The 27,593-nt window shown below is 43.9% G+C and overlaps 1 protein-coding gene across 6 annotated transcripts in view; it reads left to right on the forward strand.

Annotated features, from left to right (window-relative positions):
* The first annotated feature begins 348 nt into the window (after positions 1-348).
* The window catches only part of LOC115135282 (regulator of microtubule dynamics protein 2), a 73,212-nt gene continuing 45,967 nt past the window's right edge, over positions 349-27,593 (forward strand). The window contains exons 1-2 of one of the 6 annotated variants that reach the window (XM_029669793.2): positions 349-454; positions 3,301-3,755. In XM_029669793.2, the coding sequence (XP_029525653.1) occupies positions 3,310-3,755 (446 nt within the window). In that variant the 5' untranslated portion in view covers positions 349-454; positions 3,301-3,309. Of the gene's footprint in view, positions 455-1,656; positions 1,763-2,060; positions 2,398-2,435; positions 2,504-2,929; positions 3,211-3,300; positions 3,756-27,593 lie in introns of those variants that run through there. The other 5 variants (XM_029669794.2, XM_029669797.2, XM_029669796.2 and 2 more) reach the window with 5 other exon arrangements.

Genomic DNA, 27,593 nt, shown 5'->3' on the forward strand with positions numbered 1-27,593 from the left:
ACCACTCTTGTTTCTGATGTTTCACAGTGCAGAATGTTCCTAGAACTGTCTGTTTGAAATATCAACATTTCAATTTTGATACCATAGCGTCGCATAGGTAGCCTAATGGTTAGAGCCTTGGACTTGTAACCGAAAGGTTGCCAGATTAAATCCCAGAGTTGACAAGGTAAAAAACATGTCGTTCTGAACAAAGCAGAGGCAGAACCCACTGTTCCTAGGCCGTAATTTAAAATCAGAATTTGTTCGTAACTGACTTGCCTAGTTAAATAAAGATAGAAATTAAACACCCTTTTATAACCCTGAAAGGAAAAGCTGACGAGTACAGCACCGCTTGAACTGACTGCAGGTTCAAAGTTGATCAGATTAAGTGCATTTGTGATCCTCACTCGTACACACTCTGCCTGGGCACAGTGTGAGAACAGCTCCCACAGAGACACAAAAATACATTTTGGAGGTGAGTTGCCATTGTTTTTTGCAATGTATTCATCTTCTTATCCATTTAAATGAATAAGGGGTGTTTTCCAAGTTGATCAATAACATAAAAAATGCATGGCCTAATGGGGACTGATTTTTGTGATTATGGAATTTCAGCTGTAGGCTTCCTTGAACCTATATTCTGAATGAACTTTATTCTGTAAAAATGCTATTTTCATTAAGACAATATGACACTGATTTGTCAATGGATTCAGAGACTGATCTCATTGACTGTTCTCAGGGTGCAGTCTGGTATTCACCTAGTTAACACAGAGGTACATGGGGGTTGTTGTTGTTGGCGTGTACTTTGGCCATTCAGTTGAGCCGCTGGATTAGTCTTTTGCTCAAATCTATTATGACAGTCTCTGTTTTCCAGCAGATCTTTAAACCTCAACCTCTGAACTGTTTTGGAAAGGCAGTAGTCCATCATTGTAGGATCAAAGACTACAATAGTATTTATTGTTAGTTTAAACACCACATGTACCCTTCCCACTGAGCAAAAACTGTTTGAATCAAGGTTTCCACATCATTTCGACAAAAATAATGAAGTGATGATCTGTGGAAAACGGATTGGATTTTCAAAAAGTCATCAATGTAGGGGAATTTAGTATTTTTTTCAACAAACTTTTAACCAAAATCAAATGATATGGAGAAATATTTGGTTGATTTTAAGTTTCATTCGCGTTAGTTAGTAACTCAATCAAAACGAGACGTTGAACTGGCATATGTGCCCACTGTCCAGTGGGTTGAATGACATGATACAATAATTATTTGAGATATCTGGGGTTAATAATATCCAGAAAATGTATGTAGTAGACAGCTAAATATAAACACATTTAATATCAGCGATAGCTTACTCCCAATGATTACCCAATCAATGTTTGTTTTTTACAGAATTGGCACAGTGGTCTAAGGCGTCACTACAGACACTGGTTCGATTCCTCTATCCCCGTGCTGTATCACGATCGGCCGTGATGGGGAGTGAACAATAATAAAAATGGTGTGGCTACTTGCTTCTATCTGAGTTGTAGAGGAACACATGTAGTACGGTTTTCAGGTTGTTACATTGCAAATGCCATAATCATCAAAGGACTTGACAGGTTTGATGCGTTAGAAAGTATCACCATATCACCCTACCTTGATCGGTAACATGACAGTCATTGCGGTTGAGGTCGGAACATTTCGATGGTGTATCAACCTCTCCCGATAAGACGGAATATTTGGTTGTTGCACATAAATAATACTCAAACTACAGGTGTACAGAGACTGCTCGCTTCTCCGCAGTAAGGTCAATGACAGCTACAATTTCTACATTTTTTTGGAGTTGAATTAATATTATTTTATTTAACCTTAATTAAAGTGTTTTACATTTAACTGTAGTCAAGTCTACAACTATGCGATAATATAAGGGTGCCACACTCAAATGCACTGCTTTATGTTTAGCTAAAGCTACTTAAGCTAGCGATCTATTTTCTCTGTGTGGTTATAGTAAACAACACATCGTGAACACCATTGCCAGGCATTAGTTCGCAAGCTCGGTGGCTCTGTCCATGCCATTACGTGCCCTTTCTTTGACATGATTCTGTTCCGCTAACTGACTAGCTTGAGTGTTAGCTGAACCAGTAGGCTTGAGGAGACGAGATCCAGGATCCTTAAATTCAGCTCTGCAAACGTTCTGACGTGAAAATACGATCGGTACTCAACAAAATATAGACTTTCCTATTGTCAATACTGCCGTTACTTCCAAAAAAGGTCTAAATTAAAATGATTGTTTTTGGCCAACTGCGCATGCGCCAAATCTAAGGCTCTAGGTACACTATCCCGAAAGGATATTGATTTAATTTTTATTTAGACCTTTCTTTTCCTTCCGAAGTACGGAACGGCGGTAAGGACGATAGTTGCTGTGCAAAACTCAATATTCTGGTGAGTACCGAACGTATTTTGACATAACGCTTGCAGAGCTGGTTGATGGGACTTTGAATTGAAGGATCCCTGGGTGTCAGATGAGATCTCGTCTCTTCAAGCCCAGGTACTGGTTCAAGTGTTAGCTAGCTAATCCTGTTAACGTTAGCCCTTCGTGCTAATGTAACTAGCTAGTCTAACACTGAGGTGAATGGGAGGACCCAACAGAAGAGTGACTAATCCATCCCCATGACGTTGCCAGCTTTAGCTTGACAGCTTGCTACTAGTCACTAGGTCACTTTCTCAAACTGTCACTGGCTGGTGGGTTTCAGAAGTTAAGTGGCTTTTTGCTTTGCTACATTTCTATACCCCAAACTAGTTTGCTTGACTTTTCAGCTGAGGTTCTCCACATTTGACAGCTAACCCAATCGATCACTTTACTATGCTGTCCTAAACAATGCCCTGATTTGTCTGTTGATTAAGTGTCCTTAATTGGCTTGTGGTCCTCTTAGCTGTAGGCTTTATCAGCACGTCTTTTCCCAGTGTTTGTGGAAACCGTTAAGAGCTTAGCCAAGTGGCCTAAATTGTATTATTTAATAGGCACAGAGAATTTAGCTGCTCGTGTGACAGGAACTATCAAATCAGTTGGCATGTAGACTGGTAGGAAATGGACATTGGACGTGTTAATGATTAGAATGGAAGTGCGGATTGGGTTAAGATCAGAGGTCAAACTCTACAAGTAACAAGAGCTAAGGGCTGACCAACTCAGCTCCTTGCTCAGTCAACTCTGATGAACTTTTTGCAACGCTACTTTCTCTGCTGCGGGATACTCAAGTAAACAATTCCTAAAATCAGAAGTTGTCACTGCACAACAGAGCAAATTCATTATTAATATGCGTCATTTTCATTCCTCTTTCTCTTCAGGTTGGCACGATGGCCCAGTCTTCAGACAACAAGGTTCTGGTCCTGGGTGTGTTGGCTGGAGCGGCTGGCCTCAGCCTGGGTGCCGTGGCATTGTACAACAGCCGGAGGGCCATGCCACAGAGTGGACACAGTGAGCAGTACCTCAGCAGTAATGACCAGCGGGCGGCTGGAGCCAGTATGGTGGTGGGGGGGATGCTGGGTCAGGCTGAGGTTCTAGATCGTCTCGGAGCCCTGATCCAGTGTGTGTCAGAGCTGAAAGATGAGGTGCGGGCGCTAAAGAGTGCCATCCCAAAGCTGCAGGACCACGTGAGGGATGAGCTGAGAGGACGCGGGGGCGAGGGGGGCGTGGCTCGCATCAGGGCAGGCCCACCAAACCGCACTATACCCACACGCAGGAGGAGAGTAGCCAGAGCTGAAGGTCAAAGCTCAGAGGAGGGGGCTGAGAGTGAAGGAGGGTGAGTCCCATCTTTCTCTCTGGCATTGTCACATGTTGGTTGTTTCAGATACAGGGGGGTGAAATCCACACATCACAATGATTTCATAGAAAAAAACAAGGAAATGTTCACAGTATTTGCAATGCCTTTATTTCTATGTTCAATGGAACAGCTCCAAAACTCTGACTTGTTTTGGCATGAGATCTCATTTAAAATGTCCTACAATGATATGATTACAGTTTGCTACATAATCTTCTCTGTCCAAGCATCCACCACACCCTTTGGCCTTTTATACTCAAATTCTGGTTTCCTCTCTGCCAGCTGCACCACCTTAACTATCCCACCTGTACTTGATCAATATCTTAATAAGCCTAAGTCACATGCTCACCCTGCATCACCAGACTTTTTGATTTGCTCAGTCATTATATGTGGTAAAATAAGAAGTACTGTATGTGAATTTGCCTAGGGTGTCAGAGAGTGGAATCTAGCGCCACACGCCCAGTCATCCTCCATCTACAGCCAAATAGCTTGATCACACGACAGGCTTGAATAACATAAACAACAGATGTCTGCTTTTAAATGCACTGCCTCTTAAAATTCCTCTTTATGAAAACAATATATTAACAGGTAAGTCGTGGCTATTAAAACAAGGCACTTGTGTTAACAGTCAGGCTTAACTTACACAGCTTTTCTTGAGCATGAATGCATTCAGAATGTCTTGTCTCAAAGCTTTGTGGGAAATTTCCTGCCTATTGCTTGATATTCATATTATTCACATAGGCTACTGGACTTTTTTAGTGGCTGGATCAGCATTAATATTGCAGATAGATTGTAGCTTCCATCAATGTAATTGTCTAATCCCCCATATATTTTTGAGGTATGTACAGTTGAAGTCGGAAGTTTACATACACTTAGGTTGGAGTCATTAAAACTTTTCAGCCACTCCACAAATGTCTTGTTAAAAATTATAGTTTTGGCAAGACGGTTAGGACATCTACATTTAGGCCCTACACCCAAACAAGGGCACTGCGTTCATCCACCTCTGGCCTGCTCGCCTCCCTACCACTGAGGAAGTACAGTTCCCGCTCAGCCCAGTCAAAACTGTTCGCTGCTCTGGCCCCCCAATGGTGGAACAAACTCCCTCACGACGCCAGGACAGCGGAGTCAATCACCACCTTCCGGAGACACCTGAAACCCCACCTCTTTAAGGAATACCTAGGATAGGATAAAGTAATCCTTCTCCCCCTCCCCCCTTAAAAGACCTAGATGCACTATTGTAAAGTGGCTGTTCCACTGGATGTCATAAGGTGAAAGCACCAATTTGTAAGTCGCTCTGGATAAGAGCGTCTGCTAAATGACTTAAATGTAAATGTAAATGTACTTTGTAAGTCATTTTTCCAACAATTGTTTACAGACAGATTATTTCACTTATAATTCACTATCACAATTCCATTGTGTCAGAAGTTTACATACACTAAGTTGACTGGGCCTTTAAACAGCCTGGAAAATTCCAGAAAATGTCATTTGCTTTAGAAGCTTCTGATAGGCTAATTGACATCATTTGAGTCAATTGGAGGTGTACTTGTGGATGTATTTCAAGGCCTACCGTCAAACTCAGTTTCCTTGACATCATGGGAAAATGAAAAGAAATCAGCCAATACCTCAGGAAAAAATTGTGGACCTCCAAGTCTGGTTCATCCTTGGGAGCAATCTTTAAATGCCTGAAGGTACCATGTTCATTTGTGCAAACAATAGTACGCAAGTAACCATGGGACCACGCAGCCGCCTTACCGCTCAGGGAGGGGATGTGTTCTGTCTCCTAGAGATGAATGTGCTTTGGTGCGAAAAGTGCAAATCAATCCCAAGACAACAACAAAGGAACTTGTGAAGATGCTGGAGGAAACCGGTACAAAAGTATCTATAGCCACAGTAAAACAAGTCCTATATCGACATTACCTGAAAGGCTGCTCAGCAAGGAAGAAGCCACTGCTCCAAAACCGCAATAAAAAAGCCAGACTACGGTTTGCAACTGCACATGGGGACAAAGATCATACTTTTTGGAGAAATGTCCTCTGGTCTGATGAAACAAAAATAGAACTGTTTGGCCATAATAAACATCGTTATGTTTGGAGGAGAAAGGGGGAGGCTTGCAAGCCGAAGAACACCATCCCAAACGTGAAGCTCGGGGTGGCAGCATCATGTTGTGGGGGTGCTTTGCTGCAGGATGGACTGGTGCCCTTCACAAAGTAGATGGCATCATGAGGGAGGGAAATGATGTGGATATATTGAAGCAACATCTCAAGACATCAGTCAGGAAGTTAAAGCTTGGTTGCAAATAGGTCTTCCAAATGGACAATGACCCCAAGCATACTTCCAAAGTTGTGGCAAAATGGCTTAAGGACAACAAAGTCAAGGTATTGGAGTGGCAATCACAAAGCCCCGACCTCAATCCTATAGAAAATCTGTGGGAAGAACAGAGAAGGTGTGTGTGAGCAAGGAGGCCTACAAACCTGACTGTTACACCAGCTGTCAGGAGGAATGGGCCAAAATTCACCCAACTTATTGTGGGAAGCTTGTGGAAGGCTACCTGAAACGTTTGACCAAAGTTAAACAATTTAAGGGCAATGCTACCAAATACTAATTGAGTGTATGTAAACTTCTGACCCACTGGGAATGTGGTGAAATAAATTAAACCTGAAGTAAATCTCTCTACTATTATTCTGACATTTCACATTCTTGAAATAAAGTGGTGATCCTAACTGACCTAAGACGGGGGATTTTTACTAGAACACACAATCCCTCCATTAGTCCTCACACTGTCCGCAATAGTCTGAGAGCGGCTGGACAGAGGGCTTGTTCACCTGTTGTAAGGATGGTCCTCACCAAACATCACTGGCAACAATGTCGTTATGGGCACAAACCCGCCCGTCGCTGAACCAGACAGGATTGGCAAAAAGTGCTCTTCACTGACGTGTCGCGGTATTGTCTCACCATGGGTGATGGTCGGATTCACGTTTATTGTCGAAGGAATAAGCGTTACACCGAGGCCTGTACTCTGGAGCGGGATCGATTTGGAGGTGGAGGGTCCGTCATGGTCTGGGCTGGTGTGTCACTGCATCATCAGACTGAGCTTGTTGTCATTGCAGGCAATCTCAAGGCTGTGCGTTACAGGGAAGACATTCTCCTCCCTCACGTGATACCCTTCCTGCAGGCTCATCCTGACATGACCCTCCAGCATGACAATGCCACCAGCCATACTGCTTGTTCTGTGTGTGATTTCCTGCAAGACAAGATGGCCAGCGAAGAGCCCTGAGCCCATCTGGGACCTGTTGGATCGGAGGGTGAGGGCTAGGGCCATTACCCCGAAAAATGTCCGGGAACTTGCAGGTGCCTTGGTGGAAGTGTACATTTATGCACATTTCTGTTTTGGTGAGTGGAGTAAATCTGAATGTTGCATTTTTATTCATTTATTTTACTAGGGTGAATTGACTGAGAACACATTCTCATTTACAGCATCGACCTGGGGAATAATTATAGGGGACTGAATGACCCAATTGGAAGCTGTGGATGATTAGGTAGCCATGATGGTATGAGGGCCAGATTGGGAATTTAGCTAGGACACCAGGGTTAACACCCCTACTCTTACTATAATTGCCATGGGATCTTTAGTGACCACAGAGTCAGAACACCCGTTTAACGTCCCATCAGAAAGACGGCACCCTACACAGGGCAATGACCCCAATCTCTGCCCTGGGTCATTGGTATATATTTTGAGACCAGAGGAAAGAGTGCCTCCTACTGGCCCTCCAATACCACTTCCAGCACAGTCTCCCATCCGTTGGGGATGAGGATTACTCTGACGTTGCGACAAGAATGACCTAACGGCCATCCAAGTTATGGCTTTCCCTTTTTCATGTCCAATAAACATACATGATCTTTGTAACTACAAGCCAACACCAGATGGTTTCTAGTGGAAGACTGCAATTATGGTTCTATGTCCCATTTACACAAAACAGAAAAGATGAGAGTGAGGCTATTCTGTTACGCGTATTTGCAGAATGGTCTTGTTCTCTGAAAAAAACATATGAAAGCGTGTCTGTTTTCTAGTGGTGATAGTGATGTTCCTGAGACTTCCCTGTTTCTTTTTTTTTTTTTGCCAAGTTTATATACATTTTACGGACACGATCTATTTTACAATAGTTATATTTTGTTTGTTTTTAGTCTACTGTGGCTTATTACTTTTGAAAAATGTTGCAGTCTGTTTTTGAATCTCTTGCGATTTAGAAAAACCTAGAATGAGGAATCTTGCATTTATGCACGTTTCTGTTCACAATGCTGTGGATTAATAGCTTGTTATAGCATCGCAGGACATTGCTCTGACTATGGGAGCATCACCTGGATTGACTTTCCCGAACTTTCGCTAAGCATGCATAATGTAGTGTTCCAAGAAAAACAAGCACCCTACCTGGCCTGGCATCCAAACCCAAAGAAAGTGGGCGGGGCAGAGGAGTGTAACGGGCTGCAGATCAGAGCTGGATCATGGCCCCCCCCCCCCCAGGTAGGTTAGCTCCAGATTTGTATCCTGGCAGAAATCTTGCAGCAGTCGCCTGGGAGCAAGTCTAGTTGTAACAACATAACAAGCAGGCCAACAGCCAGCCAGAACACTCTGGGTAGTTAATTACTGTTTGTGTTTTGCTGTGTTTTGCTGTCTTCAGTGTATCGGTCTCTTTGGCTTTGCCTCTCAGTTTACAGACTTTGAGGTCCTTAGTTTGCATTCTTACTCAGGCCATAATTTATTGTATGTTGTAGTTCGACTGATGGAATCAGGCCATACTTGAGTGATACAATAATCAGGTGGTCTATGGTAAAGCGTACTGCTCTCCTATCTTTGTAGTGAAAAAGCTCCTAGACTGGAAGTTTAGGCCTAATATAAGTTTCATGGGGTATAAATTACTGTACCACATGAGGACTAGGTTATATCAGGTCATTGGTTCTCCCACCTCTGTAATCAATGGAGTTTCGTTTATCCTCCTCCCTGTTGGAGAAAGAGATGCAGACCGAAGTATGGTGCCACAGCCTGCCCTCCAGCAGATCCAGCAACTTGCTTTGAGTGGCAGCTGTCGGCCCCATCAAATGTTCTAAATTACGTCCCGGGTTATTATGGTTTGAAAGAAATCAAATCACGCACACACCTACCGTAATTAAAGCGCCTTTCCCTCTCACCTGTGATTTGTTATAGTGGGAAGGGGGGTAAAGGTGCAATGGACAAATTCTAGCCCTTAGGGAATGCTTGGCTGTCACCCAGAGTTGCCAGCTACACCCATAGACCTCACATCACCTACATTTAAAGAGCTTTGGTTGTCTGTTGCACCGTCGCTTGGAACTGTAGGCAATAACAGCACTTGACTATATCCTTCACTGCTGAGATCTTTATTAGAAAACCATGCTATGGTGGTTGTGGCAGGCTTCATGCTTTTTAGCATTCTCGCTGATTTAAAACATTTTTTTTATTGAAGCAATGAATTATGGAGTTTAGAATGCAATGATTTATGTAGTTTAGAGGCATGTCCTACAAGGGAGTCCCCCCCAAATCCCCCTCAAAGTAATATATATATCATTTGTTTTTGGTTTAAAAAAAATACAAAAATCAGGGGAGGGTTTGTGCGGCAGGGATACCCTTGGGCGGCTTGGTTGGGTTGTGTTTCAGAGGACGCACGACTCTCAACCTTCACCTCTCCCGAGTCTGTACGGGAGTTGCAGCGATTGGACAAGATTGTAACTACCAATTGGGGAGCAAAAACAGGGTAAAAAAAAGAGAGATATTCAGACAATGACCAGCGGTGATATATTTGCAGGTTGTGTTGGGTCTTGCTGAAACACAAAGCGGCTGTAATGGGGTACAGACAATACGGCGTACCGCACAGACGTGCGACAATATACATGAAATTTAGCAGACATTTTCTTCCCGAATCATGTATACATTTTACGTATGGGGGGTCCTGGGATTCGAACCCACTCCCCTGGCATTACAAGCACCATGCTCTACCAACTGAGCTACAAAGGACCGCAAAGAAGAAGGATCAATTATGGAGCAGGTCAAAGTTGATAATGATTGTGTTTGCTCAGTTTAGCAACACACACTCGCAAGGTAGATAAGCTCAAACAGTTTGCACTGTTCACTTTTCATTTGTCAAAATCGCTTCCTCGAACTTCCCACCTCAACCGAGCAGACCCATCAATCTCCCAGTCTGTATGCCGAGCTGTCAAAGGTCTCATTGTAAAGTGTCATGTCGGAACTTGTCATTCCTCAAACAGTTCCCACTGCCGTTTATCCATGTCATGCTGTTTACCCGTAGCTAGAGGGCATTATAACGTTTTGTGTTTAAAATGATAGCGTTTGGCATTGGATAGTTGCTGAGACTTTTGTTTATTTAGTACCGGGCATGTCTGATCACACAGAGGTTTTTTCAAGGGAAAAATGACCTTGTCTGTCTTTTGTAATTAAAAGCTTAAATGTAAAAAGTGTTATGATTTAGTGATGGGTGTCCAGGCCAGTCACATTTTGTGTCTCTCCGTCTTTTGCATTCTGAACTTCATTACATTTACATTTACATTTAAGTCATTTAGCAGACGCTCTTATCCAGAGCGACTTACAAATTGGTGCGTTCACCTTAAGACATCCAGTGGAACAGCCACTTTACAATAGTGCATCTAAATCTTTCAAGGGGGTGAGAAGGATTACTTTATCCTATCCTAGGTATTCCTGAAAGAGGTGGGGTTTCAGGTGTCTCCGGAAGGTGGTGATTGACTCCGCTGTCCTGGCGTCGTGAGGGAGTTTGTTCCACCATTGGGGGGCCAGAGCAGCGAACAGTTTTGACTGGGCTGCGCGGGAACTGTACTTCCTCAGTGGTAGGGAGGCGAGCAGGCCAGAGGTGGATGAACGCAGTGCCCTTGTTTGGGTGTAGGGCCTGATCAGAGCCTGGAGGTACTGAGGTGCCGTTCCCCTCACAGCTCCGTAGGCAAGCACCATGGTCTTGTAGCGGATGCGAGCTTCAACTGGAAGCCAGTGGAGAGAGCGGAGGAGCGGGGTGACGTGAGAGAACTTGGGAAGGTTGAACACCAGACGGGCTGCGGCGTTCTGGATGAGTTGTAGGGGTTTAATGGCACAGGCAGGGAGCCCAGCCAACAGCGAGTTGCAGTAATCCAGACGGGAGATGACAAGTGCCTGGATTAGGACCTGCGCTGCTTCCTGTGTGAGGCAGGGTCGTACTCTGCGGATGTTGTAGAGCATGAACCTACAAGAACGGGCCACCGCCTTGATGTTAGTTGAGAACGACAGGGTGTTGTCCAGGATCACGCCAAGGTTCTTAGCGCTCTGGGAGGAGGACACAATGGAGTTGTCAACCGTGATGGCGAGATCATGGAACGGGCAGTCCTTCCCCGGGAGGAAGAGCAGCTCCGTCTTGCCGAGGTTCAGCTTGAGGTGGTGATCCGTCATCCACACTGATATGTCTGCCAGACATGCAGAGATGCGATTCGCCACCTGGTCATCAGAAGGGGGAAAGGAGAAGATAAATTGTGTGTCGTCTGCATAGCAATGATAGGAGAGACCATGTGAGGTTATGACAGAGCCAAGTGACTTTGTGTATAGCGAGAATAGGAGAGGGCCTAGAACAGAGCCCTGGGGGACGCCAGTGGTGAGAGCGCGTGGTGAGGAGACAGATTCTCGCCACGCCACCTGGTAGGAGTGACCTGTCAGGTAGGACGCAATCCAAACGTGGGCCGCGCCGGAGATGCCCAACTCGGAGAGGGTGGAGAGGAGGATCTGATGGTTCACAGTATCGAAGGCAGCCATGCAGCCTTCATGGAAGGCACTATTATACAGTATGTTTTTCCTAGAGAGTAGGGCCTACATGTTATTAAATAAAAATATTGCAACCAAAGCACTGTTGACTTTCTGATACCCCCATTCCTGTGAATTTCCGGCAGTTTACCTTCTACGTATAGTATGTCTGTCTACAGGGCATGGTAGACCCCTCCACCTGCATACTGTACCACTTGGACTGTGACCACCCCCATTGTCACAGTTTTCTTCTAGCATAACACTAACGTGCTTGGCTCCAGGCTTCCCTATTATGCTCCATTAGTATCACATTTTATTTGTCACATGCTTTGTGTACAACCGGTGTGGACTAACCGTGAAATGCTTAGTAACGTACCCTTCCCAACAATACAGAGAGAAAGAAAATAAAAGATAGAAAAGTAAAACACGTAAGTAATAATGGATACACAATGAGTAACGAACGATAACTTTACTTTAGTTTATCACATTGTTCTCCGCAGATCCTCGCAAGATCTGTCAGGTTAGATGGGGAGCGTCGCTGCACAGCTATTTTCAGATCTCTCCAGAGATGTTTGATCAGGTTCAAGTCCAGGCTCTGGCTGGGCCACTCAAGGACATTGAGACTTGTGCTCTTGGAAGGTGAATCTTCACCCCAGTCTGAGATCCTGAGCACTCTGGAGCAGGTTATCTGTATTTAGCTCCATTCATCTTTGCCTCTCCTGACTAGTCTCCCAGTCTCTGCCGCTGAATACAAACCTACAGCACGACGCTGCTACCACCATGCTTCACCGAAGGGATGGTATTAGCCAGATGATGAGCGGTGCATGGTTTCTTCCAGACTTGATGTTTGGCATTCATGCCAAAGATTTCAATCTTGGTTTCATCAGACCAGAGAATCTTATTTGTCATGGTCAGAGTCCTTTTGGTGACTTTTGACAAACTCTCAAGTGGGCTGTCATGTGTCTTTACCTTAGGGCGTGGATTTCTTTCTGGTCACTTTACCATGAAGGCCTGATTGGTGGATTGCTGCAAAGATAGTTCTCCCATCTCCACAGAAGAACTCTAGAGCTCTGTCAGAGTGACCATCAGGTTTTTGGTCACTTACCTGACCAAGGCCCTTTTCCCCCAATTGCTCAGTTTGGCCGAGGGACCAAGAGTTTTGGTGGTTCCCGAACTTCTTCCATTCAAGAATGATGGAGGCCACGGTGTTCTTGGGGACCTTCAATGCTGCAAAAATGTTTTGGTACCCTTCCCAAAATCTGTGCCTTGACATAATCCTGTCTCGAAGCTCTATGAACAATTCCTTCGAGCAGGTGTGGGCCTTTACAAATCATATCCAATCAATCATATTTACCACAGGTTGTAGAAACATCTCAAGGATGATCAATGGAAACCGGATGCACCTGAGCTCAATTTCGAGTCTCCTAGCAAAGTCTGAATACTTATGTAAGTAAGGTATTACTGTTTTTTATTTTGAATACATTTGCAAAAATGTCTTAACCAGTATTTGCTTTGTCATTATGGGTGTAGATTGATGAGGAAAAACATGTATTTAATCCATTCGTATAAGGCTGTAACATAACAAGATGTGGAAAAAGTGAATGGGTCTGAATACTTTCCGAATGCTCTGTATATACACTACCGGTCAAACGTTTTAGAACACCTACTCATTCAACGGTTTTACTTAATTTTTTACTATTTTTTACATTGTTGAATAATAGTGAAGACATCCAAACTATGAAATAACACAATATGAAATCATGTAGTAACCAAAAAAGTGTTTAATAAATCAAAATATATTTTATTTGAATAGCCACCCTTTGCCTTGATGACAGCTTTGCACACTTGGCATTCTTTCAACCAGCTTCATGAGATGCATTTCAAATAGGTGTGCTTTCTTAAAAGTTAATTTGTGGAATTTCTTTCCTTAATGTGTTTGAGCCAACCAGTTATGTTGTGACAAGGTAGGTGTGTATACAGAGGATAGCCCTATTTGGTAAAAGACCAAGTCCATATTATGGCAAGAGCTCAAATAAGCAAAGATAAATGACAGTGCATCATTACTTTAAGACATGAAGGTCAGTCAATACAGAACATGTCAAGAACTTTGAAAGTTTCTTCAAGTGCAGTCACAAAAACCATCAAGCGCTATGATGAAACTGGCTCTCACGGGGACCGCCACAGGAATGGAAGACCCAGAGTTACCTCTGCTGCAGAGGACACGTTCATTAGACTTAACAGCCTCCGAAATTGCAGTCCAAATAAATGCTTCACAGAGTTCAAGTAACAGACACATCTCAAACTAACTGTTCAGAGGAGACTGTGTGACTCAGGCCTTCATGGTCAAATTACTGCAAAGAAACCAATACTAAAGGACACTGTTGTGTCTTTGGCATCATTAAAACTGAAGATTTATTTATCAAATAACTCTCTCTAATTATTATTACGCGATTAAACTGATTAATCATTTAACTGTAATTAACTAGGAAGTTGGGGGACCAAGGAAAATATGAATAATTAATCATTTTCCTAATATAACTTTCAGATATTTTAATATCTGATCAATTAGTCTTCGAATTAATGAATTATTGTCTTCACTGACTCATCCATACATCAATTGTCTTAAATCATTTATTTAGTAACTAAATAATTCACAGAAATGCATAAACAAACAGTAGATAGTTACAAGGAAATAACGGAGTTTCCCTAGTGGGATAAACCGGTATCGCGGCTTGGTGGACAAAAAGGGAAGTGGGGGTCAACTGAGATGAGACACTACAAAGTTGATAATTATAACAATTGAAATGCTAATCCTTTGCACATGAACGTTCACTCATTCGGGAATAATTGCAATCAATATATATATTTACGCTCAGTGTGTCGTCGGGATCTCTGTTGAAAAGTTTGTTTCTGTTGGAGAGTTTGTCCGCCCTCTCTTTCTCTCTGTCGTGTTTAGAATGGATAGTTCAGAGTGACATTCGTTCATGTCTTTTATAGAATAGATGTTTCGGCGGTTGTTGGTCTTCGCGTTCAATGATACCGAATTCCTAGCTGCAGACTAGTAATTAATATCAAAGACTTGTTCTCATCTGCACAAAAAGAATACGTATGTAAGAATGCTGTTCATTGACTACAGCTCAGCATTCAACACCATAGTACCCTCCAAGCTCATCATCAAGCTGGAGGCCTGGGTCTCAACCCCTTCCTGTGCAACTGGGTCCTGGACTTTCTGACGGGCCACCCCCAGGTGGTGAAGGTAGAAAACAACATCTCCACCCCGCTGACCCTCAACACTGGGAACCCACAAGGGTGTGTGTTCACCCACGACTGCATGGCCATGCACGTCTCCAACTCAATCATCAAGTTTGCAGACGACAGGAGTGGGCTTGATCACCAACGATGAGACAGCCTATAGGTAGGAGGTGAGGGCACCGCTCACTCAACGTCAACAAAACAAAGGAGATGATTGTGGACTTCTGGAAACAGCAGAGGGAGCATCCCCCTATCCACATTGAAGGGACTGCAGTGGAGAAGGTGGAAAGTTCCTCGGCGTACACATCACAAACAAACTGAATTGGTCCACCCACACAGACCTCAGGAGGCTGAAGAAATTTGGCTTGTCACCCAAAACCCTCACTATCTTTTACAGATGCACAATCGAGAGCATCCTGTCCGGCTGTGTCACAGCCTGGTACTGCAACTGCACCTCCCTCAACCGCAATGCTGTCCAGAGGGTGGTGCGGTCTGCACAACGCATCACTGGGGGCAAAGTACTTGCCCTCCATGTCACCTACTGCACCCGATGTCACAGGAAGGCCAAAAAGATCATCAAGGACATCAACCATCCAAGCTACTTCTTGTTCACACCGCTATCATCCAGAAGGCAAGGTCAGTACAGGGTCATCAAAGCTGGGACCGAGAGATTGAAAAACAGCTTCAATCACAAGGCCATCAGACTGCTAAACAGCAATCACTAACTCAGAGAGGCTGCTGCCTACATTGAGACCCAATCACTGGAAACAATGCCACTTTAAATACTGCCCCTTTAATAATGTTTACGTTATTACATTACTCATTACTCACATAAATTGTGTTTTTCTACATTGGATAAAAGTATAGATTCAGAGCTAGAAGATTGTATATCAAACACTACAGTTAAGGAACAATGGGAAAGTAATTCTGCTTTGAAAGTTGATAAACTTGTAATCCCACTTTTGAGAAAATGGCACTTGAATGTTTTGGTAAACCTACTGGAGAGCTCTTTGTTTACACCCTATTCAGCATCGTTCACACCCTGTTAATTAACCTCTTGCTTCTACCTGAGACGCTTGCGTCCCAACTAGAGCTCTGGAAATGCAAATGCACTACGCTAAATGCTAATAGTATTAGTTAAAACTCAAACGTTCATTAAAATACACATGCAGGGTATCGAATTAAAGCTACACTCGTTGTGAATCCAGGCAACAAGTCAGATTTTTAAAATGCTTTTCGGCGAAAGCATGAGAAGCTATTATCTGATAGCATGCACCAATACACTACAACACAAAAGCCACGCAGGGGACGTAAACAAAATAATTAGCATTTCGGCGTTACACAAACCGCACAATAAAATAGAAAACAGTCCTTACCTTTCACCATCTTCTTTGTTGGCACTCCTAGATGTCCCATAAACACTATTGGGTCTTTATTTCGATTAAATCGGTCCATATAAAGCCAAGATATCGTTATATGTAGACTGTGTGATAAACGAAAAAAACAGCGTTTTCAAAACGTAACGTCATTTTTTAAAATTCAAAAAGTCGACGATAAACTTTCACAAAACACTTCGAAATACGTTTGTAATGCAACTTTAGGTATTAGTAAACGTTAATAAGCGATAAAATTCATCAGGAGGCGATGTAAAGATCATTAGCTGTCCGTCTGGAAAAATGTCCGGCTAGAAACTCAACGAAAATATCCGGTCCTAGACCTGAAGAAATACGGTGCCCTGCATGTGTTTGACCAAGAAAAAACTCGAAGGGAAATGACAAGACTCTAGACACCGTGTGGAAGCTGTAGGTACTGCAACCTCAGTCAATTAATTGTGGTTCACCTTTATCAATGGGTTCAAGTAGCGCATGGATATATTTTCCCATTTTCAGTGATCAGTTTTTCCTGTGCTTTTCGATGTAAATGCCGTTCTGGTAAAGCCACAGCAGTGATTTAACCAGTTTTATAAACGTCTGAGTGTTTTCTATCCACACAGACTAAGCAAATGCATATACTATATTCCTGGCATGAGTAGCAGGGCGCTGAAATGTTGCGCGATTTTTAACAGAATGTTCAAAAAAGTAGAGGGTAGAAGCAACAGGTTAAGCCTTATCCCCGTCCATCTCTTTAAGGATTCACATGTGAGGCCATGTACTAAACAACCAAAGATTTCAAGACTAAAGGTTGGTTCATACTACGTCTATCGACAGTTGTCGCAAAAACATCGCCGGAAGTAACCCCGCTATCATCCAGAAGGCGACCGAGAGACAGCCACCACTAACATTGAGTGGCTGCTGCCAACACACTGTCATTGACACTGACCCAACTCCAGCCACTTTAATAATGGGAATTGATGGGAAATGATGTAAATATATCACTAGCCACTTTAAACAATGCTACCTTATATAATGTTACTTACCCTACATTATTCATCTCATATGCATACGTATATACTGTACTCTACATCATCGACTGCATCCTTATGTAATACATGTATCACTAGCCACTTTAACTATGCCACTTTTTTTACTTTGTCTACATACTCATCTCATATGTATATACTGTACTCGATACCATCTACTGTATGCTGCTCTGTACCATCACTCATTCATATATCCTTATGTACATATTCTTTATCCCCTTACACTGTGTATAAGACAGTAGTTTTGGAATTGTTAGTTAGATTACTTGTTGGTTATCACTGCATTGTCGGAACTAGAAGCATAAGCATTTCGCTACACTCGCATTAACATCTGCTAACCATGTGTATGTGACAAATAAAATTTGATTTGATTTTGATTTGAGCCTTCTGTTGTCATCCAATATCAAACTTCTCGTTGTCGTTATGAAGAAGTATAAACACAAACTACAGGCTGCATGACGTCAGCAGCCTGGTGGTCCAAAATAGCAGAACTGGTGTATTTTAACACCAATAAACCCACCTTTTTTAAAAATGAATTTAGTACAAAAAAGCAACTTTCTAAACAATGTTTTGGTTAGTTTCTAGCATGTTAGCTAGCTAATGTTAATTTAGCTGGCTAGCCAGTTCAAATAATGATCATATAGCTGACAACGTTTTCTCTTTAGCTCGTTTGTAGGAAAATAAACTCACAACAAGATCATTATCCACAAGTTAATGGCGAGCCAATTACAGAAAATATTTTACGTTTGTGAGTGTGACAAAATAAAAGCAGGGCATTCTACCGGAGAATTTTAGAACTTGGACACAGTCTCATTGGCCTGACGTTATATCCTAATTTGACTTTGGTGCAGTTCATGTTCTTTACATTACCATCTCTGGTAAACACATACTATATCAAATAAAGTCAACATTTATTTGTCACATGCACAGGATACCGAAGGTGTAAACATTAGGGAAATTGTTACTTGCATAGTGAAGTCTTGTTTAGATATGTAGCTAGCTATCTAAACAATGAACCACAATCCCAACCCATAACGTTACTACATTGCCTGCAGGTAGCTAACCAACCAACTAACCAGGTGCAATGTTAGCTAGCTAGCTACGAGCGATGCCAATGGCTCTGAGATACAAAGAATATTACTACACAGATCATACACGTAACGTTAGCTAGCCAGCCAGCTAACGTTAGCTAGCCAGCCAGCTAACTTTAGCTAGCTGACAGTACGCTTTAACGAGAAATTAAAATGACTTTCTGACTAAATTAGAGACTTATAATATCTCAAAATGTAGCTAGCTAGACTCTCTTACCCGTACACATGGATGGATGCTTCTTTCTCTCTGTCAAGGATGCCATGGTTGCCCTTAGTTTGAAGATGTAATCCGGAGACAGGTGTTCTATACAAAAGCCTTCTGTGTGTTGTCTTTTCGACTTCTGCATATTTACAATCAAATGACAAAATTTTCTCCATCTCCGTAGCTATCATATTCCAATTCACAGGGCATTCCACTGCCTTCAAATCTTAGTCTTCCAGAAAGTGGAGAGCAACGCTTTTGCTGTTGTACATGATATCTTTCAAAAAAGACATGTTAGAAAGGATTACCTACACATACTGACCAGCTCATGTTATCGACAGAAGCGTGCTACCTGGCAGACCAATCTGAACTCATCTCTCGGCATGGCCAGCCCATCCATTATCTCAGCCAATCATGGCTAGTGGTAAGGTTCCTTATTTTTTCCGTGGCTAAAACAACTAGGCTCGTAATTGAACAATTCTTACTTATTTTCAGGTGGCATACACGTTTGTTATTAAGGCACATAAAAGTTCACATGTTCCAGAAGGCATTTCTTTCTTTTTTTTACCCCCTTTTCTCCCCAATTTCGTGGTATCCAATTGTTAGTAGTTACTATCTTGTCTCATCGCTACAACTCCCGTACGGGCTCGGGAGAGACGAAGGTCGAAAGCCAAGCGTCCTCTGAAACACAACCCAACCAAGCCGCACTGCTTCTTAACACAGCGCGCATTCAACCCGGAAGCCAGCCGCACCAATGTGTCGGAGGAAACACCGTGCACTTAGCGACCTGGTTAGCGTGCACTGCGCCCGGCCCGCCATAGGAGTCGCAAGTGCGTGATGAGACAAGGACATCCCTACCGGCCAAACCCTCCCTAACCCGGACAATGCTTTGCCAATTGTGTGTCACCCCACTGACCTCCCGGTCGCGGCTGGCTGCGAACCCAGAGTCTCTGGTGGCACAACTAGCTCCGCCACCCGGGAGGCCCCAGAAGGCATTTCTGAATAAAAAAGTTTATGTTCAAATGCCTCTCCTGTGACATACATAGTTCCCTTAAACGAGTCACCATATTGCAGTCTGTGCTAGCGAAAGTCCTGTAGCTTAGCATTTGTTTCATCGGACCAGTTCCATATTGTGTGTCACTGGTACTTCTTGTTTGAGTTTTTGCTTGTAAGCAGGAATCAGGAGGATAGAGTTTTGGTCATATTTGCTAAATGGAGTGCAAGGGAGAGCTTTGTCGTCATCTCTGTGTATGGAGTAAAGGTGATCTATAGTTGCACATGTGTCATGCTGGTAGAAATGAGGTAAGACTAAGTTCAATTTTGCTGCGTTTAAGTCACAGGCCACTAGGAGCATCGTATCTGGATGAGCATTTTCTTGTTTGCGTTTGGCCCTATATAGAGTTTTCAATATAGATGGAAACTCTTGGTAAATATTATGATCTACAGCTTATCATGAGCTATTCTAACTCCGGCGAGCAGAACCTCAAGACTTCCTTAATATTGGAGATTGTGTGCACCAGTTGTTGTTACAAAGAGACACACACAGTGCAGATGTTGCCTGTAATCCATCCATCTCGACCCGTTGAAGTAGAAATATTCATCCAAATCGAGGTTCTGATGTCCAGAAGCTCTTTTCGGTGGGTGGAAACATTTATGTAAAACATTTTTTAAGATCTGCTCAAAAATACACACAAAATAGCAGGGACTGGTCATGAGCCCGTTTCTACTATTGCTTTAATAGGCATAGTTCGATTGTACTCTCACCTGGTCCCTGCAAAGCAATGGCATTGCTTAGAGGGGAAAAGCCTTTGTTAGTTGTTTCACTTTGTCCTCTGTCTTTTTTTGCCATCATTGCACGTGCAGTAATCAAGTTGCAGGTGTTATTTTACTCACCCCCACCCGCCCCTCTTTGTTTGTGTATTGTTGGAAAGAAGCTCTTGCCTTAAGGCCTTTTGGGAAGCCTCTTTATGAGAGTGAGGCTTCCTTTTAATACAAAGTTCCTTTTGTAAAGGTGATCGAAGGTTAAGGCTATTTTAGACTAAAGGGTGACAAATCACTAATCAATTCAACAATCCTGTTGCCGCTCCATTGAATAGAATAATAATTATTTGGTGGGTGCTTATTTGTCCTATTTTACACGTGTACTAATGTGAATTAGAAATATGCTTTTTGCATATCCCCACTCTCCCTGAGACACCTGTGGAAAGTTGGGGTCAGAGCCGGGGGCAGCCATTATTAACGTCATCTGGAGCGAAATCGGTTAAGTGCCTTGCTCAAGGGCACAGGGGCATATTTTTCACATTGTTGGCTCTGGGATTCGAACCCACGACCTTTTGGTTATTGGCCAAACGTTCTAACCCCAAGGAATACCTGCCAACCGTATGCGAAAACTGCCTGTAGTTGCAATCGAAAGGCTGAAGGGACAAATTACTTATCAATTTACAAGCCTGCTGGAGCTCCATTAAAGAAAAACAGCCTTTAGTTGTGATTCTCAATATAGCCTAGTATTAACATAAAAGTGAAAGAACAGGCACAGCATTATTAATGGCCTACGTACAGTAGCCTGCACATAACAATTTAACTTCCTTGTTACTGTAATGCGGTCATACGTTTGTTGTATTGGCCAGGTTCTGTGCCACAGCAAGAGGGCATGATTTGGCACCTCTTGGCCTGATCTCAGGGAAAGTGGCTTCACTTGAAAGGGAGTTGAGAGTAGCTGAACGCCGATACCGATTATTGGAGGACCAGAAAAAGCCGATAACGATTAATCGGCTGATTTTATTTATTTATTTATTTATTTGTAATAATGACAATTACAACAATACTGAATGAACACTTATTTTAACTTAATATAATACATCAATAAAAATCCATTTAGCCTCAAATAAATAATGAAACATGTTCAATTTGGTTTAAAAAAACAGTGTTGGGGAAGTAAGTGTAATATGTGCCATGTAAAAAAAGCTAACGTTTGAGTTCCTTGCTCAGAACATGAGAACATATGAAAGTTGGTGGTTCTTTTTAACATGAGACTTCAATATTCCAAGGTAAGAGGTTTTTAGGTTGTAGTTAATATAGTATTTATAGGACCATTTATCTCTATATCGTTTGTATTCCATATACCTTTGACTATTGGATGTTCTTATAGGCACTATAGTATTGCCAGTGTAACATATCTTCCGTCCCTCTCCTCGCCCCTACCTGGGCTCGAACCAGGAACACATCGACAACAGCCACACACGAAGCAGCGTTACCCATCGCTCCACAAAAGCCATGTCCCTTGCAGAGCAAGGGGAATAACTACTCCAAGTCTCAGAGCGAGTGACGTTTGAAACGCTATTAGCGTGCACCCCGCTAACTAGCTAGCCATTTCACATCTGTTACACCAGCCATTCATGCTGATAGGCTTGAAGTTATAAACAGCACTGTGCTTCGAAAACAAAGCGTTTATTCTTTCAGTGAAATACGGAATTGTTCGGTATTTTATCTAACGGGTGGCATCCCTAAGTATAAATATTCTTGTTACATTGCACAATCTTCGATGTTATATCATACTTATGTAAAATTCTGGCAAAGTAGTTCGCAATGAGCCAGGCTGCCCAAACTGTGAGAAAAGCTCACTGACCATTTCACTCACCCTAGCAGTGCTGGTTAGGCTGTTTTTATGTTATCCAGAGTGTCGGTGACTGTAACTGTATTGCTGGCAACAATTTAATTATGCTTTTTATTTTTGCCATCGTTTACTGACACTGGCCATATTCAACGGGTGTTGAGCGTTCATAATTGTGTCAGTTATTCTGCGCTCTGGTACACTCAGACGAGTGCGCTGAAATCATTTACATTACATTTACATTTAAGTCATTTAGCAGACGCTCTTATCCAGAGCGACCCACAAATTGGTGCCTTCACCTTATGACATCCAGTGGAACAGCCACTTTACAATAGTGCATCTAGGTCTTTTAAGGGGTGAGGGGGGGGGTGAGAAGGATTACTTTATCCTATCCTAGGTATTCCTTAAAGAGGTGGGGTTTCAGGTGTCTCCGGAAGGTGGTGATTGACTCCGCTGTCCTGGCGTCGTGAGGGAGTTTGTTCCACCATTGGGGGGCCAGAGCAGCGAACAGTTTTGACTGGGCTGAGCGGGAACTGTACTTCCTCAGTGGTAGGGAGGCGAGCAGGCCAGAGGTGGATGAACGCAGTGCCCTTGTTTGGGTGTAGGGCCTGATCAGAGCCTGGAGGTACTGAGGTGCCGTTCCCCTCACAGCTCCGTAGGCAAGCACCATGGTCTTGTAGCGGATGCGAGCTTCAACTGGAAGCCAGTGGAGAGAGCGGAGGAGCGGGGTGACGTGAGAGAACTTGGGAAGGTTGAACACCAGACGGGCTGCGGCGTTCTGGATGAGTTGTAGGGGTTTAATGGCACAGGCAGGGAGCCCAGCCAACAGCGAGTTGCAGTAATCCAGACGGGAGATGACAAGTGCCTGGATTAGGACCTGCGCCGCTTCCTGTGTGAGGCAGGGTCGTACTCTGCGGATGTTGTAGAGCATGAACCTACAGGAACGGGCCACCGCCTTGATGTTAGTTGAGAACGACAGGGTGTTGTCCAGGATCACGCCAAGGTTCTTAGCGCTCTGGGAGGAGGACACAATGGAGTTGTCAACCATGATGGCGAGATCATGGAACGGGCAGTCCTTCCCCGGGAGGAAGAGCAGCTCCGTCTTGCCGAGGTTCAGCTTGAGGTGGTGATCCGTCATCCACACTGATATGTCTGCCAGACATGCAGAGATGCGATTCGCCACCTGGTCATCAGAGGGGGGAAAGGAGAAGATTAATTGTGTGTCGTCTGCATAGCAATGATAGGAGAGACCATGTGAGGTTATGACAGAGCCAAGTGACTTGGTGTATAGCGAGAATAGGAGAGGGCCTAGAACAGAGCCCTGGGGGACACCAGTGGTGAGAGCGCGTGGTGAGGAGACACATTCTCGCCGAGCGACCTGTCAGGTAGGACGCAATCCAAGCATGGGCCGCGCCGGAGATGCCCAACTCGGAGAGGGTGGAGAGGAGGATCTGATGGTTCACAGTATCGAAGGCAGCCGATAGGTCTAGAAGGATGAGAGCAGAGGAGAGAGAGTTAGCTTTAGCAGTGCGGAGTGCCTCCGTGATACAGAGAAGAGCAGTCTCAGTTGAATGACTAGTCTTGAAACCTGACTGATTTGGATCAAGAAGGTCATTCTGAGAGAGATAGCGGGAGAGCTGGCCAAGGACGGCACGTTCAAGAGTTTTGGAGAGAAAAGAAAGAAGGGATACTGGTCTGTAGTTGTTGACATCGGAGGGATCGAGTGTAGGTTTTTTCAGAAGGGTGCAACTCTCGATCTCTTGAAGACGGGAGGGACGTAGCCAGCGGTCAGGGATGAGTTGATGAGCGAGGTGAGGTAAGGGAGAAGGTCACCGGAGATGGTCTGGAGAAGAGAGGAGGGGATAGGGTCAAGCGGGCAGGTTGTTGGGCGGCCGGCCGTCACAAGACGCGAGATGTCATCTGGAGAGAGGGGAGAAAGAGGTCAGAGCACAGGGTAGGGCAGTGTGAGCAGAACCAGCGGTGTCGTTTGACTTAGCAAACGAGGATCGGATGTCGTCGACCTTCTTTTCAAAATGGTTGACGAAGTCATCTGCAGAGAGGGAGGAGGGGGAGGGGGAGGAGGATTCAAGAGGGAGGAGAAGGTGGCAAAGAGCTTCCTAGGGTTAGAGGCAGATGCTTGGAATTTAGAGTGGTAGAAAGTGGCTTTAGCAGCAGAGACAGAGGAGGAAAATGTAGAGAGGAGGGAGTGAAAGGATGCCAGGTCCGCAGGGAGGCGAGTTTTCCTCCATTTCCGCTCGGCTGCCCGGAGCCCTGTTCTGTGAGCTCGCAATGAGTCGTCGAGCCACGGAGCGGGAGGAGGACCGAGCCGGCCTGGAGGATAGGGGACATAGAGAGTCAAAGGATGCAGAAAGGGAGGAGAGGAGGGTTGAGGAGGCAGAATCAGGAGATAGGTTGGAGAAGGTTTGAGCAGAGGGAAGAGATGATAGGATGGAAGAGGAGAGAGTAGCGGGGGAGAGAGAGCGAAGGTTGGGACGGCGCGATACCATCCGAGTAGGGGCAGTGTGGGAAGTGTTGGATGAGAGCGAGAGGGAAAAGGATACAAGGTAGTGGTCGGAGACTTGGAGGGAGTTGCAATGAGGTTAGTGGAAGAACAGCATCTAGTAAAGATGAGGTCGAGCGTATTGCCTGCCTTGTGAGTAGGGGGAAGGTGAGAGGGTGAGGTCAAAGAGGAGAGGAGTGGAAAGGATGAGGCAGAGAGGAATGAGTCAAAGGTAGACGTGGGGAGGTTAAAGTCGCCCAGAACTGTGAGAGGTGAGCCGTCCTCAGGAAAGGAGCTTATCAAGGCATCAAGCTCATTGATGAACTCTCCGAGGGAACCTGGAGGGCGATAAATGATAAGGATGTTAAGCTTGAAAGGGCTGGTAACTGTGACAGCATGGAATTCAAAGGAGGCGATAGACAGATGGGTAAGGGGAGAAAGAGAGAATGACCACTTGGGAGAGATGAGGATCCCGGTGCCACCACCCCGCTGACCAGAAGCTCTCGGGGTGTGCGAGAGCACGTGGGTGGACGAAGAGAGAGCAGTAGGAGTAGCGGTGTTGTCTGTGGTGATCCATGTTTCCGTCAGTGCCAAGAAGTCGAGGGATTGGAGGGAGGCATAGGCTGAGATGAACTCTGCCTTGTTGGCCGCAGATCGGCAGTTCCAGAGGCTACCGGAGACCTGGAACTCCACGTGGGTCGTGCGCGCTGGGACCACCAGATTAGGGTGGCAGCGGCCATGCGGTGTGGAGCGTTTGTATGGTCTGTGCAGAGAGGAGAGAACAGGGATAGACAGACACATAGTTGACAGGCTAGAGAAGAGGCTACGCTAATGCAGAGGAGATTGGAATGACAAGTGGACTACACGTCTCGAATGTTCAGAAAGTTAAGCTTACGTAGCAAGAATCTAATTGACTAAAATGATTAAAATGATACAGTACTGCTGAGGTAGGCTAGCTGCGTTGTTGACACTACCCTAATCAAGTCGTTCCGTTGAGTGTGAAGTTTCTACAATGCTGATATTCGGGGGCTAGCTGGCTAGCTAGCAGTGTTGGTTACGTTACGTTGCGTTAGGAGAACGACAATAGCTGGCTAGCTAACCTAGAAAATCGCTCTAGACTACACAATTATCTTTGAAACAAAGACGGCTATGTAGCTAGCTACGATCAAACAAATCACACCGTTGGGACTGTAATGAAATGAAATGAAAATGTGATACTACCTGTGGAGCGAAGCGGAATGCGACCGGAATGCGAAAGTTCTATTCAGTAGACGTTGGCTGGCTGTTGGCTAACTAGGAGTGTCTCCTACGTTAAGAACGACAAAATAGCTGGCTAGCTAACCTCGGTAAATTAAGATAATCACTCTAAGACTACACACTCTAAACTACACAATTATCTTGGATGCGAAGACAGCAAAGACAACTATGTAGCTAGCTAATACTACACTAATCAAGTCGTTCAGTTGAGTGTGATAGTTACTACATTGTTACGGTAGCCGGTGAACGTATGCTAGCTGGCTAGCTGCTAGGCAGATAGGAGGACGACGAATCGGAGAAGTCTATCGACAGTTGTCGCAGTGGCATCATGAACGTTGTATTGAAATGGTTACTTGCATAGTGGAGTCTTTTTTTTTTGTTTAGACCTGTAGTTAGCTAGCTAAATAATTAACCCTAATCCCCATTCATAACATTACTACCCTGCATGGATCTGCAGGTGGCTAACCAACCAGGTTCAATGTTAGCTAGCTTGCTAACATTAGGCTATAACTAGCAATGCAAATGGCTCTGAGATACAGTACATACACATAACGTTAGATAGCAAGCCAGCCAGCTAACGTTAGCTAGCTACCTAACAGTACGCTTAAACTTGAAATGTAAACTGCTTTCTGACCATTTGAAACGTGTAATATCTGAAAATGTAGCTAGCTAGACTCTTATCCGTATACATGGATGGACCCATCTCCCTCTCTTTCACAGATGCCATGCCTGCCTTTTAGTTTGAAAATGAGACAGGTGTTTTTTACAGCCTTCTGTCTGTTCTCTTTTCAACTTCCTCTGCATATTTGCAATCAAAGGCCAGAATTTTCTCCATCTCCTTAGCTATCATACTCTTATTCCACCATCTCGATCCACTGATTTCAAAAGTCGGTCCTCCAGAAAGTGGAGCGCAACACTTAAAAAATAATAATAAATGAAATAAAATAAACGTTTTTTCAAGTGGCTCATCTGTGAAGTAGTGACATGCCTAGTTTCCTGATACCAGTCATATATTCGGTCTTGGTAAGACTTTGGATTATGGCATTTACAAATACATCCATTTGGTGCAAAGGGTAATGTAGCATTACATCAAAGTACAGGCCAATTTTTGCATCAAGTTTAGGCTTGTATTACACTAATTAGTGTGTGCTCTACACATACAGTGTGGTTAAAAACATTGGACCCAGAGGATCGTTGATTGGTGGCCCTAAAGGTGTTAAGTACTGTCACTGTTTCATCAAAGTAGTTAGAGCAAATTTATTTCATCCTTCATCGCAAATATGCTCCACAACCACTGATGGCATGATAAAATTACTAGAATGTTCTATGTATACACAGTACATATCAATCTATGGAGCCAGTGCTGAAAATGGCCAGCTGGCCCCTTGAAGATTTTAGCGGTCACATGTTGCCTTACCCTTTCTCCTCGTCCCCTAACTAGACCTGAATCAAACTGGCACGGCACACAGTCAAGTTAGAGAGTGTGTGTGTGTTTTTTAAATTGTATTTGTTTTTTTTAACAGTGTTGAAATAGGACCACAGGCCCTGTGATGTTTGTTCTGTATCTGTAAATGATTGGAGGATAATGATGGTATATAAACACACATAAATGCATCCTGTTTTTTTTTTTTTTTTCTGTCTCAACTCCAGTGATTCATGGGCCATGGAATGGCGTTACAGGAATG

This window comes from Oncorhynchus nerka, linkage group LG10 (genome assembly GCF_034236695.1).
Source record: "Oncorhynchus nerka isolate Pitt River linkage group LG10, Oner_Uvic_2.0, whole genome shotgun sequence".
Classification (NCBI taxonomy): domain Eukaryota; kingdom Metazoa; phylum Chordata; class Actinopteri; order Salmoniformes; family Salmonidae; genus Oncorhynchus; species Oncorhynchus nerka.